Source organism: Babylonia areolata, chromosome 31 (assembly GCF_041734735.1).
Source record: "Babylonia areolata isolate BAREFJ2019XMU chromosome 31, ASM4173473v1, whole genome shotgun sequence".
NCBI classification, from domain to species: domain Eukaryota; kingdom Metazoa; phylum Mollusca; class Gastropoda; order Neogastropoda; family Buccinidae; genus Babylonia; species Babylonia areolata.
Window position 1 is genome coordinate 15,996,546 of NC_134906.1, and position 22,234 is coordinate 16,018,779.

Genomic DNA, 22,234 nt, shown 5'->3' on the forward strand with positions numbered 1-22,234 from the left:
TCACCTCTCTTCTTTCCGTCTAATAACACTTCTCGTTCTAGTGAATAGACAAATCCAGTGTGATAAAAAGAATTGTGCAACCAACAACCATCTACCTGAATATCTAGTCATAATATGCAGCTTCTGTTCAAACGTGTGTGTGTATGTGTGTATGTGTGTCTGTGTCTGTGTCTGTGTGTGTGTGTGTGTGTGGTGTGTGTGCAGTGCGTGCATGCGTGAGTATGCACAAGTTTTTATATCGATATGCACTTGTATTTATCTTATTTCTACTGTATCTGTGTTTGTGTGTGACTTTCGATTTATGTTCGTATCTTGTTATGTACTATCCCCCCCAATATTCCTTGTGACCCCGGTACACTTGGTAATAAAGACATTCTATTCTAGACACTAAACTGAAGATCTCACACAAACATCCACCCACAGAAACACACACACACACACACACACACACACACACACACACACACACAACATGACTTCAGTAAAGGGCAAAGTGGATGGATAGGAGAAGAATGCAGACAATCAGCTATGCTTCATCACACCCAATGTTTTAATAGACTGGTTTTCAAGTTTGTTTTGAAAGAGGACAGCATTGGTAAGTGACGGAGATCCAGAGGAAGGGAATTCTAGACAGAAGATGCTTGATACAATACAACATACTCACAGAGCCAGATGTCTTGGATTCCCTGGAAGAACCACGGCTGCTAGGGTAGCCATAGCAGTACACAAAGTCATCACTGGCAGAGACAGGTGGCCGCAATGAAGCGTCATCACTGGACTCCCCACTGGACAGGGGTACAGTCTGCCGGTCACGTAACACAACTTCGGAATACACACCTGGGTGACCTGTTGTACCTCGCTGGTGCTCCCGCCCTCTAGGAGTGCTCACGACCTCTGGAGTGCTCACGACCTCTGGACAGTTCACGACCTTTTGAAGTGTCACGACCTCTTGGTGGCATGCTGTGGTGGCGTTCTCTCATTCGTTGTCCGTGTCTGTAGACAGCAGCATCATCGTTATATCGGACCTGTTCATGACAGTGCTGCTGTCTGTAGTCTGGGTATTCAGTGGAAAGAGGCGCGTACCCGTCCATATCCTCTGGGAAGGGTGGGGGGTGGCGCAGGAAGGGAGGAATGTTCCGAAGTCTTATGGGCATTGTCTCCATGAAAACATCATCGTCACTGCTGCTGTGGTTATACTGCACATGCTGCTTGCTACTTCGACCACTGGGCACTGGGGGGTGACCATGCTGTTTTTGTAACACGTAGGGATGGCGACCATGCATCAGCCCAGGGTGGGAGGGACCACCTCGTTTCATCTTTGGTGGGGAGTGGGGGGGGCCCATCATTCTCCTCTCCGCTCCTCGCTTTGACATGTCTTCTTCAGATTCTGAATCTGAAAACAGAATTCATTCAGCACTCATTTCATTTCCTCTGCTCATTATCCTGGTAGGACTATCTTGTGCTCCAACCAAAAAATTGCTTTTATTCTACTTTATGATAATAGTAAAAATAATGATAACAGATAATACTTATATGGCACAAACTCCACATGTAATGGGCTCTAAGCACCTCACATATACAATAATGCAAAATAACATACCTCTGCACATGAAAAAAACGTGTATCTACACACCAAGACAATACTACAAATTGCATGTGTATCTACACACCAAGACAATACTACAAACTGCACGTATGAACACACACACACACACACACACACACACAAAAATACCCTACACACGTGCACGTACACTCGCGCGCACACACTCTCCCGCACACACACAACATCCACTCAAAGACACACACACTACATGATGACTTCAGTAGAGGGCAAAGTGGAGTGGGCAGGAGGAAGAATGCAGATAGCTATGCTTCATCACACCCGAAGGCCTGTTTGAATTGATGGGTTTTCAAGTTTGTTTTGAAAGAGGACAGCGTTGGTAAGTGACGGAGATCCAGAGGAAGAGAATTCCAGACAAAAGGTGCTTGATACTGAAAGGCCCTTTGGCAAAATGTCCTTTGAAGAGGTTTTAGTAACTCACAGCTTATCAGCAGAAGACCTGAGAGAATGGGAAGGGGTTAAGTATAAAAGACAGCAGATAAGGGAGAGACCCTTCAAGTGGCGATTAGCCTATATGGCAATTCAATAAAACTGACATAAAAATGGGGTAACATTATCCTTTTTTGACTTTCTGAAAATGATTCTTGCAGCATTGTTCAAAATCATCTGAAGGCATGACAACAAATCAGAAGGCAGACCAGTAGTCAATGTGACTTAGCATCAAGGAACAAACAAGCTGAGTGGCTGCTTCAATAGTCAGATATGGTCAAATGGTACGCATTTTCCTCATTTGGAAGTCTGCAGTTTTACATAAATTACTGATATGGTCATGCATGGACAGAGTTGAATCAAAAACTGCACCCATGTTTCTGACAAACAAAGCTATATGCAAACCTGTCAATCTTTGCCTTTCAGTTTGTGTATCTGACCCAATCCATATTACAGCAGAAATGTCAGACCCAAGGGACCATAAACTATACCACTGTGTACCATATGAGGTACATCACTGTGTGTCTAGGTCTATACGACCATAAGAGATATACCACTGTGTGTCTAGGTCTGTAGGACAATAAGACAAATATACCACTGTGTATCTAGGTGTCTAGGACCGTAAGACATTTTCCACTGTGTGTACAAGTCTCCAAGACCATAAGAGATATACTGCTGTGTGTCTCAGTCTCTAGGACAATAAGACATATATACTGTTGTGCGTCTAGGTCTTTAGGACCATAAGACATGTATACCACTGTGTGTCTATCTCTCTAGAACAATAAGACATACCACTATGTGTCTAGGTCTCTGGGACCGTAAGTCATACCACTATGCGTCTAGGTCTCTGGGACCATAATAATACCACTGTGTCTAGGTCTCTGGGACCATAATAATACCACTGTGTCTAGGTCTCTAGGACCGTAAGTCATACCACTGTGTCTAGGTCTCTAGGACCATAAGTGATTATCACTGTGTGTCTAGGTCTCTGGGACATTAAAACATATATACCACTGTGTGTCTAGGTCTCTAGATCTAAGACATATATGTGTATATATATTTATAATTATCTATCTATCTACACACACACACACACACACACACACTTATACATATACAAAATCTTCTTCAGCGAAATTAAACTTCAAAACAATGCTGCCCATCTGACTTTCAGAATCCCACGTACTGATCAGTTTTCTCCCCACCTTGGTACTCTACACTGGCTCCCCACTGAAGCGAGAATTAAATACAAAGTTGCACGTGTCTGCTATTCTGCTTTCCACTCTGCAGGACCTATCTTTCTGACCTTATCAGTCCCTCAAGAACTCTCTACTCTTGTTCTGACTTATCTTCTGAAACTTCCTTGTGTCAATACAAGAACCTATGATGAACGTTCTTTCCTCTTGCTGCTCCTCATACTTGGAACAACCTCCGTCATCATATCCATACATCTGATTCTATCTCTGCCTTTCACTTTTCACTAAAATCTCATCTTTTTAAAACATATCTGTAAGCATTCTCAGCTTCCTTCTCCAACACCAACCATGTCAGCTCACTCTGGACGCATGACAAATGAGTGAGGGAGAGTAGGGGTACAGAGGAGGGAGGTTCTGAGAGGGTGGTCATGAATGATTTATGTCATTTGTAACTTGTTCTTTCATGTAAAGCGCCCTGAGCTCTTTGAAAGGGCGCTATATAAATGTACATTACACACACACACACACACACACACACACACACACACACATATACATACATATATTTTAAAATAAATAAAACAAAGTTGAAAACCAACACCTATTTTGTTAAACAAAAAAAAATTTTTAATCTGAATTTTCGCTGCTACCCGGCAGCTTGGTCACAGACTACACTTACAGGTGATGTAATGTTATTTTTTACGTCATCTTTCTGACCTTACATGACATCTTTTACTACGTAAATACATAATGTTCTAAATATTCCTTAATTGTCTATGTACACATCTCTTTCTCTCTCACTCTCTGTATCTCAGTGATCGTGTGTAACCACCACCATGACAAACCAGTCTAACTCAATGAATTAGGGTTTACAATGAAAACCCATGGATGTCCCTTATGTTCAGTCCAACAAAAATTGTCCCAAGGTTACATATCCAGAACAGTTCTCTTCTTTTCAGCTCCTCTACTTTGCTGACCTGCTCCAACGCTGTCACCTGTAAAAAGCTGAGGTTGCTGTCAGAAGGGTGAGGGGTGGAAGAAACATGGGCAGCGACCAAACATTTGGTTTCCTCAGTTTGCAGTCACTTTTGTGGTTTGCCCATCTCTTCGTAAGATCGTAGGAGCATCCCACATAGTGTGCCTCCGGGTGTAGTCTGCAGGTCAATAGACAGACCAAGTTTGGCGTGGTGCAGGAGAGGTGTTGGTTGATCTGCCAGCGCCTTCCATCCCAAGGAGAAATGACATGGTCTGTGAGTGGCCATAACTGCAGGTGTCACAGCGAGGTGCGGATGTTGTCAGGGCCATGAACCACAAACCGCCTGGGGACAGTGGGTTTGTACATACTGCCCAGGTTTCTGCGGCATCTGTCTGCTGCAATTATCAGGTTTTTGGGGAAAAATTCTTTGTTTGGGGGGTCAGCATAGAGTAAATGGGTGTTACATCTGATGATTTCTGATATGGAAGGGAATCGTGGATCAAATGTAGTGACCCAAGCCAGTTTCTTTGGTTTACTTTTTCTGGTGGCAGTCAGCAGTTCTCTCCTGTCTTCTGGCACCTTTCATCAGATCAGATTTTGCCTTGTCAAAATTCCAACCTGCCAAGGCAACGTAGTGGGCATACTCAATTCTATGCTCAAGCAGGTCGTCTTCACTGCATATCATGCGTAGTCTTGTCCCCACTCCTGAGGCCCTTGAACAGTAGAGGAGGATGGCAACTAGTGGGGGGAAGGTAAGCATGAGAACTCTTGCTGTACACATCAGTCTATATTTCCCTCATTCATAGACAAGCCAATGTCAAGGTAAGATGCCACTTTAACACATGATACTGTCCACTGAATGTTTGGTGGGTTGAGAGACTAAGTGATTTTCAAAGACTCCCACATGAGCAGGAGCTAACAGGATAGTGATTCCATCATCCCTATACCTGCTCCAGTCTAAATGCCTGAAGTCATCCTGCTGCTCTGATGGGATGAGGGATGAGAGGAGTGGTACAGGACAAGTGTCAACCAGCTTAGCATCAAGTCGCCCCATGAATATGCCCACATAATCACATGAATGTGGTGGTCCCATTGCGTTCCATGGTTTGGTGAAGCAAATATATATATATGTCTAGGTCTCTAGGACCTAAAGACATACCAGTGTGTCTAGGTCTCTTGGAGCATAAGAGATAACACTGTGTCCAGGTCTCTAGGACTGTTATGAATATATACCACTGTATGTTTAGGTCTCTGGAACTGTCCACTGCAGCTACAAGTCCAGTGCAGGAGTGGCAGTCCTTACACTGTAGACAGGGAAAACAAACTGGTCTATCTTGAAGGCGAGTTATCCAGCAGTGGTTGTTTTTTTTTGTTTTTTTTTTTTCTTTCTTTTTTTTTTTAACCTCTGTCTCACCTGTTCAGCTTTCTCAAAATTGCTAAGCCCCATCTGTATCTGAATGCATTTATCAAATAAGAGTGTCTTGCAGGTGGAAATGTTGGCAAGTGCCTTCACATCATATGCCTGCACAGCACCAGTCATGTGGCTGGCTGTTTCCCTGTTGTCACTTTCTTTGGACATAATTTTTAAGACATGGCCCACTCATTTGTACCTATGTTTCACACAGGTGTATGATGATGAGTCAAGAAAGATACATTTTGCTCTTGCAATCTTTCACATTAAAATTAAAAAGCTAATACTAATGGCTGGTTCAACTTTCTGTATATATGTATGTATTTGTCCAAGCAAAAAAGTTAGAATTCAATAGAATATTTTACGTCCAGACTTCAAGACTCCCTGTTAACTCTTGTTTCTGTAATGCAACCACAGTACACTGCCTGAAATCCTGCCTGAGAACTCACATTTTTGTGCAGATAAAAAATACAGATTATTTTCAGGAAGTCTCTATTGGCCATGTTTGAAGATCCCAGAACTGTTAGCTTAACTTTAGCTCCAACTGCTGAAAAATGTATAGCTTAGCCTGGCTATCCATTGTTTCTGTTAAAAGGATGAGCCATACATGACCAGCCTGATCAAATCCATACTGACATCAATAATTTCCAATTTATTATTTATATTAAGCAACCTGAATCTAACTTTCCTGTATCCTATATTGCAGATACATTTCTGGATCACCTATGTAACAGTAGCAGCAGCAGTAGCAGAATCAGTAAAGTATGTAGTATAAGAATTGGGGCTTGCAATGTATTCCAGTAGCCTCTCAGCTAGTTTACACCAATGGAGTTGAAATAAACATTTGCATTGTTCCAAAAATGTCTTCAGCATACCGTAGGCAGTCAACAGATTTCTGTTCCCTCCCATTATTCAATTATTCTAATAATATACTAAAGTTCATTTAAGCATGAATGCCAATTCTTAAGTCTAAGTGTAAATTACAATATTTCCATATTTTATCACGTTCAGGGACAGGTTGTAGAAACAATTCTTGATAAGGGTGCAGTTATGGAAACCAAGGAAATCCCTCTACCTCCCACTCTATTCTTCTACACCCCTTTTCTTAACTCTTCCACCCATCCCAATCAAACCAAAATGTAACCAGGATTGCAATCACTGCATTTACAATAAACTTAATTCAAATGAATGCTACCAACATATAATACTGCTTTTGAAATATTTCCACCCCTCCCTCCATGCTTCTCAACAAGTTATATTATGACTAAAACATTCAAATTGATCGCCAACATATTTAAATCATAACAGAGGTAAGGAGACAGGGGAAGAGAAGGGGTTGGAAGGAAATCATTTTTTAATAGCTTAATAGAAGCTGCAGAAATTGTGCTATTATTAACATCATCGTCCTCTGTTTTGTTGTACATTTTGAAATTACCCAAAGAAAATGAAAACATGCCACAATAATTCCACAGTCTATTTTGGAAGGGTGAGGGGGGGTTAACAAAATCTTGTTCTATTTGTTCACATATTCCTGATAAACAGAAGAGCTTACCTGCAAAGCTGGAGGAGGAGAATCTCTCATTGTAAGTGTGGAGATGCCAGTCTGGCAGACGGCACACTTCAAGTTCACATCGCTGAGGCATTGTGAAAAAGTGAGCATTTTTTGGCCAATGCCGACTACTCCCTGCATTGTATCCATAGTCCTCCATTGTCTCTGTCTTTGCTGAACCCTTGCGTCACCAATACTGTATGTAACCATGTAACAATTAAAACAACTGGTGCATACTAAAATGGTTCTTAAAAATAAATCTTAAAGATTTCAGAATAGTAAACAAATGCTGCAGCTGCAATGTTCAGCCTTGTCAACCAGCTCAGACTGCAAGAACTGCCAACAAGCAAAGAGCTTCAAACTAAATGAACTCACAGCATTGGTGACACTTTGTTCATCAGTTCTCAGTTTGCATGCCTTGTCCCACTCTCTGCAAGTGAGCTCTTGTCAAACAAGGACAATCACTCACAAGCAACAAGGGAAGGAGAGAGATGATTGGTGGTCAGGGGGGATGGGTGGGTGAGAGGATCAGAGGGAGCTGGGAAAGTAACTCAGGTTGCTCTTTTCTCCCTCTCTCTCCTCCTGTCAGCTTTGTGTTCTCTCCCTTTCAACTCCACTGACAATAAGGAGTGAGCATTTCTCTGGGAAATTCACACACATACACACACACATAAAGTCATGTCCAATTAGAATACCCGAGTTGCAGTGCACTTACATAAATTATATATGTTCCATGACTAATATTAGAGAGCTCAAAGTTTCAGTTAAAAAAATTGATTACTTCACCACAGAAAAATGGTATTCTGGACTGTTAACACTAAAAATGTTCACAGAAATGTACAATCAAAGAGCTTTTTTACTTTTACAGAATTGTAAACCTCAATGGAACAAATGTTTTTTTGTATACAGGTATCATACATGCTATTGAGCAATTTAGAGACATATACCATACTGAATTGTCCTCACACTATCGCATCATGGAAACTAAAATTTGGGTGGTGGTCTCGAGAGGAAGCAAAAAAATACAATTTTTCTTGCTTCAGATATACTTCCATCAGTGATTGTCAAGTAGAATTAATACTTTCATGGTCTGAAGTGGAAAGAAATATTTTTACCTTCCTTTAAATTCCATTATGTAAAACTAAAGTGGTTCCAGGACTGAATTTTACACTGTAGGCAATCCACAAGAAAGTTTTTTGTATGAAGATCCACTGTGTTCCTGTTGTAATAGAGAAGTCCAAACTAACAGCATTTGCTTTGTAAAATCTCACATACCTTATGGACTGAGGTACTGAAGGCATTGACTGAAAAATGTAAACATTGTAATTTACTGGTTCTGTCTGAAGAGCTGATACTGTTTAGCTATAAAGATGGTGTGATTACTGACAAAGGTTTTCACTTCATTCTGGTACTTCGTTTTATATCACAAATGTTACACAAATAACTCACTGCCACATGTGTATGTTTGTTTTTTCTTCACATTTTGAGAAAGCAATTATCTGGAAATCAAGGTGATGGCTTATATTGATGGCAGATTGGTTCAGTTTACCAAAAACTGATTTTTGTACAAAAATCTGTTTCAACGGTAATTTGCATACATTCTACCATCTCTCCCTCTCTCTCTCACTCTCTCTCTGTATGCATGTGTGAATGTGTAGTCTTACTGGATGATGTTCATAATGTGTAAGTGCAGATTTGTTGTTTCGGCTGTGCAAAATTGCATGTGTGAAATACTGTTATTAAGAAACAAAACACACACACACACACACATGCACGCGCACATAAACAGAAATTAAATTGTTGACAATCTCTTTATTGTGCACAAAACTTCATGTTTGTTTTGATATGCAGAGCAGCTGATATTGTCTTTATTGTTTAAAAACAATCCCGTGACACTTTGCTATCTTAGTGTGTTATATGTAAACGATTAAAAAGAGACCAGAAAATAAGACAAATAAGTGGAGAGGGAAGAGGAGGAAGAACATGCTCATAAATTGGTGGTTACCACACTACTGTTCACAGAACTTTGTGCTCCTTTTTCCACTGATGAGTCATGAAAGGTATTGTCACACCCTATTCCCTTTTTTTTTCTTTTTTGTTGTAAACATAAAACCTGTGTGTGTGTGTGTGTGGTGGGAGAGGGGGTGCGCAAAATATAAAAATCCCTTGTAACCTATGAATGATATAACTTCTGCGAAGTGATCTTGTTAGTGTTTATGTATACTTCTTTGATAAAAGTATAGATTCTACTGTGCAATAATGCTTCACTGATGGAATCCGATTGTGCTTTGCGATCTTGATGACCTTATGTGGAATTGGATTCCATGTGCTTTTCTGGAGAAATACAACCTTCACTGTACGGGAGGGCTGAGGGGTGGGGTGTCAAAGAAGTTGTTTGTCTTGTTTACAGTACTTATTTTAACAAAAATATTCAAGAAACTCATGAGAAAGAAGTACGGTACGGCGTATTTGGTTACAATGTGTGACAAACCGATATTTCTGACGCTCCTGACAAATGTTAGTCAGCAGGGTGATGATGATGAGGGTGGGGGGAGCGGGGGAGGGGGGGGGGGAGTCACCTTACAATTGTGATGCAGCGGTCAGGTACCAGTGGGCATATAAATGGATCAAACCAAAACGACGACTCCACATTTCGCCATCCAATCAAAATAGATCACAAACAACGAAACGAAATTTCATTCCGGTGGATGGAAAAAGTGTATTGATTTGTGCGATTCGATGTGATATTATTTAAATAAAAATCGCTCCCTCAAACTGTTGACATGGCATTGAAAGAAACAAACTGCTTTGCCTTACCTTCCACATCAAAATTTGATTTTTTAAAATTCTACATTTTAGGATGTATTATCTCCCCTAACACATGATTCTTTTCCTTTCGATTCTCAGAGGCGTGGCTTTTTTGGACTGTACACAATGCTATTGACGTGTCGGTGACACTCTCGGTCAGAAGATAAGCATCATGGTTGTGCCGAATTATTTTGTGATGCACTCTCAGCATCGCACTAGTTTCATTCATTTATTGAACTTTGCATTCACAAGTCAGGCCTGTGCACGGCGCAACTAACAACACGTTAGTCGTCATTATAGAAAACGACCGCGTAACCGACACATGAAAATGAAACAATACCGGCTGGAAAATACATGCGCGCAAGCATCTGCGTTCATATACATAGAACTGAAAGACAGACAGACAGACAAGCATATTCAGGCCTTGTCTTCGGAGTGAGCTTCTATTTGTCATAGGTCATGTGTACACTGATAGGTCTACTGTCAGGCACTAGGGCTCTGCTGGAGCTGACAGGGAAAATGTGTAGCAAAATAACTTGAGCTCAAGTCATCGTCATTTTCTGCTGAGCACCGGTACACAGGCATGTCAGCAGTACATTGACTTCGATCCCGAGTATACATAGGTGATATGTCGGCTAAAGCATATTCTATCGATTTTTTTATTTTTTTTATCATATCAGTGTAAAAATGTTTCGTTTTACACACGTGCGCGCGCGCGCACGCACGCACGCACGCACTCACACACACACACACACACACACACACACACACACACACACACACTGCAAATAAAGACTAACCTGTCATCATAGTGATCTTGCCATGGAAAATGGCAGATATGTTGATTCCCCAAAAGAAATAATTAAGACTCATAAACAACGGTGTGTGAGACTGCGTATGTGTGTATCATAAACCTTGTAAAGTTTTCATTGACAATTGAATTTGATTCTCATTGTGATTGTGATAGTGATTCTCTCTCTCTCTCTCTCTCTCTCTCTCTCTCTTGTTTGTTTGTTGTTGTTTTTTCTTTTATTGTTCTACACATTGAACTGTAATGCTGGTATATTTTTGTTTGACTGTGTTTATTGATGCTCACAGTGTCGTGATGTATTGTTTGTAAAATAATGTTCACATTCCCCTTCATAAGGGGCATAGGCCTATACATGAATAAACCACCTTGAATCTCTCTCTCTCTCTCTCTCTCTTGGGGGACGTGAACTGACCTTCGAAGCGAGCAGGTCACAGGTCACGACGTCCTGCTAATTTCGTAAATTGTGGCGCACAGATGCAGTCATTTGAGGTTATCTTTTGCCAGCACTGACATAAGGTACCATGCCTTCGGCACTGCTTACTTTTCGGGCGGTATGTGGCTCTTTCCTCTCTGTATTCATCTCCTTTATGATGAAGCGGGCCGCTGAGAAGAAAAGTCTGCGCATCGCCATGTTGACACCGCGGACAAAATTGCACGGTGTCACCCTTGGCCTGCTCCTCACCTTATTGTTCTGGGGCAGTTTGCTGTTGAGGTGTGGTGATGTGGAGCAGAACCCTGGACCCGGACCCGGACCCAAGTCGGTCGGCATGAGGCAGACCAGGCTGGGCAGCAGCGGACGCAGGGCCAGCACGGACAGGACCACCACCTCCGACAGCAGTGGGCAGACAACTTCCTCCTCACAGCAACCTACCCTTGCTGACGTCATCGACATGCTGCAGTAAGTTTAGTGATATGAACAGTACAGTCTGTGGTATGGAACAGCCTATGAAAGAACTCACTGAACAATGTGGCACACTGTCTGATGGAATAAAAGATCTGAAGGAAGAAGTCAAGGAAAAGAAAACGAGGACCTGGTCAGGACAAATTCTGAACTTATGTCTAGAATTGATCAATTAGAGCAGAAAACTGATGATCTGGAGGGCAGGTCTAAACGAAACAATCTGATATTTTATGGAATAAGCAGAGGTCAAAACGAGACAAATGACCAGTGTGAGGGAAAGGTGCAAGACCTTTTGACTGACAAACTGGACATGAGTCAACATGTTGAACTGGACCGGGTCCATCGTCTGAATGGTAGGCCAGACTCCCCTATCATAGCAAAGTGTTGTTTCTATAAAGACAAGGTACAGGTACTGAAAGCCAAGAAGAAACTGCAGGGCACTAATGTGTTTGTGGAGGAGGATTTCTCCTATCGAGTTAGGGAGGTAAGGTGCAAGCTTGACCCTCATCTGAAGAAGGCCAGAAATGAGGGGAAAAGGGCCACAATGGTCTATGACCACCTCCTAATCGATGGCAAGAAGTTTTTTCTTGGCAACCAGGATACCTTACAGGAATCCAGGTAGGATGATGGCCGGCCAGTGAAATGTTTCTCTCCTGCTCGGGAAGGGAACAAAAATAACCGCACACCGTGTGTATGTTCACCTGTCACAGTTGTCAGTGACACACACGAACCCGGTTATGTAGGTCAGGTCAGCGAAGCCGAGCAATCGGCTGACAACACAAGTGAGCACGTGCAGGATGTGTTGCGTGGAAATGTAAATAAACCCTTCTCCTTTTTGTTGTGGAATGTACATGGTTTGCTGCCTAAAATTGTCGATCCTGATTTTATTTCGTTTGTTTGTGGATTTGATTTCGTTTGTTTAGTAGAAATGTTTGTGGAAGATTGTCAGTTTGATGTATTTACAGGGTATTCAGTCTTTAGTAAACCAGCCGTAAAATTCACTAAACAAGAGGTGGATCAGGTGGATTACTTTGTTTGGTAAGAAATGAGTTTCTTTCTTATGTTAAACATATTGACACGATATATATAAATGTTTGTGCTCTGTTGACTGATAAACAGCTATTTGGACTTGATAAAGATGTTCTCTATGTATGTTCATACATGCCACCGGAAGGTTCTCCTTTTTATGTTCATTTTGATATTGACAATGGAATTAGTGCTCTTGAAGAATGTTTGACTGATTTATTGTTAGAGAAAGACGTTTATGTTATTCTAAGTGGTGACCTCAATAGCAGAACTTCAAATATGTCTCCAGATTATTCCGTAGAAGATATGTTTAATGTACAACACAAAAGCCAATCTCTTAATACTTTTCGTTCTTCAAATGACCGTAATCTGAATAATTATGGAAAATTACTATTGAATATGTGTACTGCTTTAAGTTTGAACATTTTAAATGGCATGTGTAAAGGCGACCTAGAAGGTTGCTATACATACATATCTGACTCCGGAAGCAGTGTTATCGATTACTTTATATTATCAAATTAACTCTTTACATTATTATATGATTCATGTGAACTATCTGTTAATGAACGTATTGATTCTGACCATTTGCCTGTGAGAATGCGAGTTGCTGTTCCAAATGAAAACTTCTGTGATGCTAATATACAAGAAAAACGTTGTGTTTCAGATAAATTTGTATGGAATGATGAATATGCTGATGTGTATACCACTACTCTATGTAATGAAGATAAGTGAATGAAAATAGATGTAGCAATTAATTTAATTGATATTGATGTTAATAACGCTCTTGGAATGTTCAATGACTGTATCAGAGAGAGTGCAGAATGTATGAAAAAACGTGTGTCTTTCAACAGTGTTAAGAAGAAGAATGACTGGTTTGATCAGGAATGTGAACTTTTTAAACGGAAAACTAAGAGACTGTTACGAAGATGTCGTCATACATTAAAGGTTGAAGATAATACAGAATATGTAATTACTAGACGTGAATATAAATATCTACTCAGGAGAAAGAAGAAACAGTATAATAGGTCTATGTTAGATAAACTTATAATGACAGTCAATAATCAAAAAGAATTTTGGGATGCTGTTCGTGGATCATCGTTTAAAAGAAAACAGCCTAGAAATACCATTTCAGTTGACACGTGGTTTCAGCATTTTCAAGCCTTATTAGAAAAAGATACAAATGGTATTCAGAATGATGAGACGCCTGATGTTGAATTAGAAGGATATGTTAATCGTCCAATTTCTAAAGAAGAAATATTACTTGCCTTTAGAAAATTAAAAAGTCGAAAAGCGGCAGGTCCTGATGGTATCATTGCCGAATTATTTAAGAACGCAGATGATCAGGTTGTGCACTTTTTCTTTAGAATGTTTAATAGAATTTTTGATCATGGTATATATCCAGATAGCTGGGCTGAATCTGTCATTCAACCTATTTTTAAGAAAGGCGATATTAGTGACCCCAATAATTATAGAGGAATTTCTTTGACTAATGTGAGTAGTACGTTATTCGGAATAATAATTAATAATAGATTACAGGAGTGGGTGGAAGAAAATAACATTACAGGTGAATGTCAAGCAGGGTTTAAGACGGGATACTCAACAATCGACCACATGTACACCTTGCTAGCTCTAGTTCAAAAACAATTTTCATACAATCGTAAATTATATGTAGCATTTATAGATTTTGAAAAGGCTTTTGATTCCATAAATAGAAATCTCCTTTGGCCAGTTCTCTTAAAGAATGGTATAACAGGTAAATTATATAGGTGTATCAAAAGTATGTATGATGTAGTTAAAGCTAGAGTCCGATGTGGTGCCAAACTGACAGATTACATAACATGTACTTCAGGGGTTAAACAAGGTGATGCATGCAGCCCAGTTCTTTTTTCTTTATTCATAAACGAATTAGCAATAGAAGTAATTAATAATGGTAGGCATGGTGCTATGCTTTCACTTGATGCTTTTGAATTATTTATTCTTTTGTTAGCCGACGATGTCATTTTGATTTCAGAGACAGTTATAGGCCTACAAACACAATTAAATAGTCTACAGAGTGCAACAACATCTCTTCAACTAAAGGTAAATATGTCTAAAAGTAACATCATAGTATTTCGGAAAGGTGGATATTTAAGTGTAAGAGAGCGGTGGTTTTATGATGGTGCTACATTGCCTGTTGTTAATGTATATAAATATTTAGGAATTATATTTTCAACACGCTTAAGTTTTGGTGCTGCTTGCAAGGAACTTGCAAGTAAAGCAAAAGGTGCTCTGATATGTGTTATGAAAAGATTATATATGTTAAACAATAATTCATTTCATTTATTCATTAAGCTTTTTGACTGCCAAATACAACCAATAGTGCAATATGGATCTGAGTTATGGGGCTTGATAATTCTGTTTTTCATTGTGAATCAGTTCATTTAATGGCTTTAAAGAAATTTTTAGGAGTCGATATGCGAACGCCAAACGACCTTGTTTATGGTGAAACAAATCGTTATCCAATATATATAAACTATATTGTGAACTGTATTCGCTACTGGCTTAAAATTGTACGAATGGAAGATAACAGAATACCGTTTAAGGCTTATAAAATGTTGTATGATTTAGATAATAAGGGAAAGAAAAACTGGGTAACTAAGGTTCGTCTTTGTTTGTTTGAATATGGATTTGGCTTTGTGTGGATGGAACAGGGCGTTGGTTGTGTTAATGGTTTTGTATCTGTTTTCCGCCAAAGGCTGATCGATTGTAGATGGCAAACGTGGTATAATCACATTCACACTAGCAATAGATTTGATATGTATAGAACGTTCTGCAGTGTACATGATTAAAAACATTATTTGCTGCTAGATATAGATAGACACTTGAAATTTATTACAACGAAGTTAAGATTAGGAATATCTGAATTGACAACGCATCGCTCAAGGTACAAATCGTTTAGTGAAAATGAGTTAGTCTGTCCATTGTGTAATGAATCCCAAGAAAATGAGGTACATTTTGTCCTTTGTTGCCCGGCTCTAACAAATATTCGTGAAATGTTTATAAAACCAAAATATTACAAACACCCCTCCCTGTTTAGATTAAGTCTACTTATGTCGTCAAGCAATAGTAAGGAAGTTCGTGATTTTTCTTTGTTTTTGTATAAGGCTTTCAAACATAGAGAAATTGCTGTTTCATGAAATGAATATGATTATATGTTTTGTTATCCGTATTTATACTTGTTTGCACAATGTTCATATGAACCCCTTCACGTGGGGCTGAGGCCTATATGTGAATAAACCATTCCGTTCCGTTCCGTTCTCTCTCTCTCTCTCTCTAACTGATATCTTCTTTTCTTGATAATGGGAAACAAGCGGTTATCCAAGCTTCTAAAATGTCCCCTCTTATGTCAGTTAATTATGGTATTCCTCAGGGATCAGTTTTAGGGCCTATTTTATTTTCAGTTTATATAAATGATCTTCCACTTCACGTTTCATCCTCTTGCGAACCTTTCGCTGATGATACAACACTCCATCAAAAAGACGCAAATGCCAATACAGTATGCACTGAGTTGCAGAGCGACATTGATAAACTTATAAACTGGACTGAAATGAACCACATGGCAATTCACCCACAGAAGTCTAAATTTATGTTAATGACAACCAGACAAAAACGACAAAATATCAAATCTAAAATAAAAGGGCTCAAGGTACTTGATAATGATTTGCTGGAAGTTAGTTCTTATAGACTACTTGGTCTTATACTTGACAATAACCTTTCCTGGTCTTATCATATCTCTGCTTTATGCAAGAAGTTATCGAAAAAAGTATTTCAGCTCAATAGAATTAAGCATTTCCTTAATCAGCATACCCGTAAATTATTTTTTCATGCATACATCTAACCTGATATTGACTATGCATCAACATGCTGGGACGGGCTAGTAAAAATTGCTTAAAACCTCTTGAAAGTATATACAGACGTTCCCTTAAGCTCATTCTCCTTAAATCTTCTATTCAAGCAAATGACTATGTTGAACTAAATATTCTCCCCTTTCATCTTAAATGTCGTTTTAACAAGGGTGTTTTTATGTTCAAAATCATGAAGAACTTTGCACCGCCCTATCTTTATAGGAAATTCCCGGAAAGAATCATTCGTAGCAAGAGTACCATTTTTACCCCTCGTCCCAGAACTAACCTTTTCATGTCCTCTCTCACTTATTCTGGTGGTAAACTGTGGAATGAAATCCCCGAGTATCTTAGAAATAGATCTACTATAGCATCTTTCAAAAAAGCGTATCAAAAATATCTTATGCAACAAATGTAATTAGTACCAGCAAAATCAAAGCATATGATGAGATCCTAGTAAGCCAACGTACTTTGATTAATTGTTCTCCAACAGTGTGTAAGCAAGGAAAATCGGCGAGTGTAAGTATGCGTATGTATCTCTGTGTACTTGTGTGTTCGAGATTATGTGTATGATGCCTGTGTGTGCACACACGTGTGTGTGTTTGAAGATTTTCATGTGGCAATGTTTTGTATGATTTTCATGTTTTCGTAATTGTAGTCTTTGATTCATCCATTTATGCGACAATTATTATCTATTTGGTTTTTTTCTGTCATTTATTATTCATACTTATTTCATTTATTACAATGTATGTATGTGTGTGTATGCGTGTGTGAGGGCATGGTGTAAAGAAGCTTCCAGCTTATCCATTTTACCCTCAATAAAACATTTGTCATTGTCATTTGTCATTCTCTCTCTCTCTCTCTCTCTCTCACACACACACACACTCACACACACACACACACACACACACACACACACAAGAGGTGCATCCTTCTGTCACATCTAGGGAAACAGCGGAGCATGAACAAACACACTCACACATGCATGCGTATCTACAATTCTGTAGCTTTTTTTTTCAAACTTTTATGGAACTGCCATGTGTTGCAGTAATCTATAGGCAGTAAGGACACGTGATCAATCTGATGTGCTAGTCAACTGTGAACTTCGATGGATTAGCTCTGTTCGTCAGTACCTTTCCGCTGAAACTACCAAACACTATCAATAATTTCCGCTTTTGTGCTTTCACGAATTGACTACGGTAATCCTCTTCTCGCAGGTTGTCCTCATAATCTTCTTCAGCGAATTAAAAAACTTCAGTCAAAACAATGCTACCCGTCTAACTCTCAGAGTCCCACGTACTGATCACATTTCCCCTCACCCCAGTACTCTGCGCTGGCTTCCTGTTGAGGCAAAAATTAAATACAAAGTTGCGTGTCTCTGCTATTCTGCTGTCCATCCACTGGGTCATCCTATTTTTCTGACCTCATCACTCTCTCAAGAACTCTCCGCTCTTGCTCTGACTTTACCTTATGAAAATTCCTCCCATGTCAATACACAAGAACCTATAAAATACGGTGAACGTTCTTTCCTCTTTGCTGCTCCTCACATCTGGAACAACCTTCCACATCATATCCATTTATCTGATTCCATCTCTGCCTTTCGCTCTTCACTGAAAACTCATCTTTTCACTCTTGGTTTCCTACTTCTCCAATACCGCCCGATGCCTCCCAATTCACTTTGCATGTATGAGGAATGAGAGAGGGGGCATGGGGGGGAGAGAGAGACTGGGAGGAAGGGAGGGGGAGACAGAGAATGGTCATGAATGGTTTGTGTAATTTATAACTTTTTCTTTCATGTTAAACGTGCAGTACTGTTAACTCACTCAATACGGCCAGTCCTCTCTTCTCCTCTACACAGACCCCTCGGATGCCCAGTGGGTGTCTGAATGACCCAGCCTTTAGCTTCCGTCGTCAGAATTGTGGTATTCTTTGTCAACATTCACGTCTTCAGTATAAGAGCCTTCCGCTTGCAATATTTTGATGATGGTAATTGGGGTGAAACGCTGTTGACGTCGTCTCTTTCGCCGTTCGTATGGAAAGAGTTAAAGAAAAGGTGCAAATGTACAATACTCGGGTCAATATAATAAAGACGCGGAAAGGCTATAGAACCTATAACAGCAGGGTATATTAAATTTTTACACCACCATAAACATGCATGTATATCTACTTGATAATAAGTGTCAATGCTATTGAACACTGGGAAGGGGGTAGCAGTTAGCGGCCTGCATGCAGGGTTCGATCCCGTTTTTCTGGTCCCCTCCGACAAACAGTATGACATCTCGGGAATATGAAGATCGATTGACACCCACTACCCACACGTGTATGACGCGTATTAGCGCATACGCGCGTGAGCGCACAACCGCGACTCTGTGTGTGTGTGTGTGTGTGTGTGTGTGCGCGCGCGCGCGCGTGCGTGCGTGAGTGCGTGTGTGTGTGTCTGTGCGCGCGCGCGCACTTACGTGTGTGCTGTGTCAGTGTGTGTGTGTGCGCGTGCATGCGCTCGCGCGCGTGTGTGTATTTGCGGTGAGTGTGCGTGCATGCATGCGTAAGAACGTGTGTGTGTGTGCGTGCGTATATGTTTGACTGTGCATGCGTGTTCATTTACGCGCATTCACGAAAACACATGCATGCACGCGTGTAACAAAAACAAGTTTAAAAAAAAATCGTCCAAAACACATGGAAAACGTTTATTTGACAAATGATATATCACCAATTTCTGCAACGAAGAAAAGATCGATGTCTTACTTGGTACAAACCGCAATCTGCCTATGTTCTAGTATAGATTTCACTGAGCCCCCCACCCCCACCCCTTTTTTCCTCTCTTTTCTTTCTTTTGTCTCTTTTATGAACATCTTTAAAAAAAAAAAGAAAAAAAAAGGATTATTGCTCACATGTATCTCAAATTCAGGCAGACTGAAGTTTTTACCTGTGACAGAGTGAGGCAGATTTATAGTTTATACCCATGTCAGACTGTTTAGTTCATTCCCATCTCAAACTTCAGACAGACTGCAGTTTATATCCATGTCAAACCCGCCGGGAAGATTGTAAGCCTACTGTGTGTATCCATGTCAAACTCCTTGTAAAATCGAGACAGGCTGTTGTTTTGTACAATGGGGACCCCTTTTCTTCCTTGCAGAATATGATGAAACATCAAGACGCGGGTGAAGAAAATATAAAAATATAAGCTGAGACCTCTTGAACGAACTGTGACTGCCTTCACACACACACACACACACACACACACACACGAAAAGAAGCGCTATCATACATAGTATGTTACAAAAAGAAGTCAGATACAAACACTGATTTCACCCCTATTTCCTGGATTGTCAAGGCCCATCAGGACTCTGACGACAAAGTTCACAAACTGCCAAAGATTCGGCAGATGGGTTTACTGATCAAGCAGCAAACCATTCTTGATTTGAACAACCATCTCTGCCGGGTGTGTGATGAATACTTTTTACGATTTCTGCAGCTGTCACGTCTATAATAATAATAGATTATAATCACAATGGATATTTATACAGCGCGTTTCTCCAGAAATACTGCTCAAAGGGCTGTACATTTCGTTCCCCACTCCCCGACTCCCCGCCCCTACTATCAATACCACCCCCACCTGCCCCCACACGCACGGAGGCACGTGCCAGAATGCACTGGCGCAACTGAACACTGGAAACCACCCACCCACACATGACGCCACCCCTGCAACATGCACTCAGGCACGTACACACAAACACACACACGAATGCACGAATACTCGCTAGCATCCCGCCACAAACACATGGCGAACGGCTTCCCCAGAATAAAACATACATTTAAAACCAGATCGTACCGAGACCGGCACTAGAAAAAATATTATTGTTAGAAAACGTTTTCAGAGCAGGCTTAAAAGATTTCAGCGAGACATAGTGTAATGTCGCAAGTTTTCTGGTGGTGTGTGTCCATCGATATCGATGATGACCATCGTTGTCATCCAGCTGGGGGATGGGGGTACGGTGGTGGTGGTGGGGGGGGGGGGAGAGGCTCATGAATCTATCTGTGAGTGCGCAGATGGCTGAATAGTCCAATCTGCGCACGAAATGTTCGCTGACAGTTGGGGCAGACAAAGACAGGCGTATCATTGTCAGGGAGCTTGTTTGCCCGTGACTTTCTGGCCTGCCTCTTCTGAACAGCTGCAGCAGTCCTGTTGGCCTCGCACAACTTGGCACATTTGTGCACAGCAGCGCGCCATTTGTCACGGTCTACTGCAGATTTCTCCCAGGAGTCAGGGTTGATATCAAACACTTTCAGAGAGACTTTCAGAGTATCTCTGAAGCACTTCTTCTGACCTCCGTGTGATCTCTTCCCTTGTTGCAGCTCACCATAGAAGAGCCTTTTGGGCAGCCGATGGTCTGGCATGTGCACCACGTGTCCAGCCCAGCGAAGCTGGGAATGCATCAGGATGGTGAAAATGCTGGGAAGGGTGGCTTTTGCAAGCACCTCTGTGTCTGGGGTCCTGTCTTGCCACTTGATGTTCAGTAGCTTCCTTAGGCATGTTGTGTGGAAGTGGTTCAGCTTCTTGGCATGTCGTTGGTACACTGTCCAAGTTTCGCAGGCGTACAGTAGTGTGGGGAGAACTACTGCTCTGTAGACCTTTAGTTTGGTCTCAAGACCAATGCCTCTTCTGTTCCAGACATTTGCATAGAGTCTACCAAAAGTTGCGCTTGCTCTTGCAATCCTGACGTTCACTTCATCGTCGATGGTCGCATTTCGTGACGTGCTGCCAAGGTATGTGAACCGCTCCACCGCACTGAGTCTCTGACCATTGACTGAGATGTTGGGCTCAACGTGGGGTTTCCCTGGGGCTGGCTGATGGAGAACTTCAGTTTTCCTCGTGCTGATGGTAAGGCCGAAGTTCCTGCTGGCAGTGGCAAACTTGTCGACGCTGAGTTGCATGTTAGCTTCAGATCCAGCGTTGAGGGCACAATCATCAGCAAACAAAAAGTCTCTGATGATGTCTGTCATGACCTTCGTTTTTGCTTGAAGCCTTCTGAGGTTAAACAGCTTGCCATCTGTTCGGTACTTTAGGCCGATTCCACCATCGCCATCTCTGAAGGCATCAGTAAGCATTGCAGAGAACATGAGGCTGAACAGTGTTGGTGCCAGGACGCAGCCTTGCTTGACACCATTTGTGACAGGAAAAGGAGCAGATGTTTCGCCATTGTCCTGGACTCGAGCCTGCATGCCTTCATGGAATTGGCTGACCAAGGAAATAAATTTCCGAGGGCATCTGTACTTGGCCATGATCTTCCACAGTCCCTCTCTACTCACGGTGTCGAAGGCTTTAGTGAGGTCGACATAGGTGGAGAACAGATCAGCATTTTGCTCCTGACATTTCTCTTGCAGCTGCCTTGCAGCAAACACCATGTCGGTGGTTCCGCGCTCTTTCCGGAATCCACATTGGCTCTCAGGCAGATGACCTTGGTTAAGGTGTGCTGTGAGGCGGTTTAGTAGGATCCTGGCAAGTATCTTGCCTGCGATGGAGAGCAAGGAAATGCCCCGATGGTTATCACAGGCTTGCCGGTTCCCCTTTCGCTTGTACAAGTGAATGATAGATGCATCTTTGAAATCCTGGGGGATCGT

At 41.2% G+C, this 22,234-nt stretch overlaps 1 protein-coding gene across 1 annotated transcript in view; it reads right to left on the reverse strand.

The window, feature by feature from the left end:
* Positions 1-7,279, reverse strand: part of LOC143276030 (uncharacterized) — a 74,624-nt gene extending 67,345 nt beyond the window's left edge. Inside the window, exons 1-3 of the mRNA XM_076580416.1 lie at positions 7,189-7,279; positions 4,844-4,963; positions 665-912 (exon numbers count right to left, since the gene is read on the reverse strand). Coding sequence (XP_076436531.1) covers positions 665-912; positions 4,844-4,963; positions 7,189-7,279 — 459 coding nt within the window. The remainder of the gene's footprint in view (positions 1-664; positions 913-4,843; positions 4,964-7,188) is intronic.
* Positions 7,280-22,234: the final 14,955 nt, after the last annotated feature.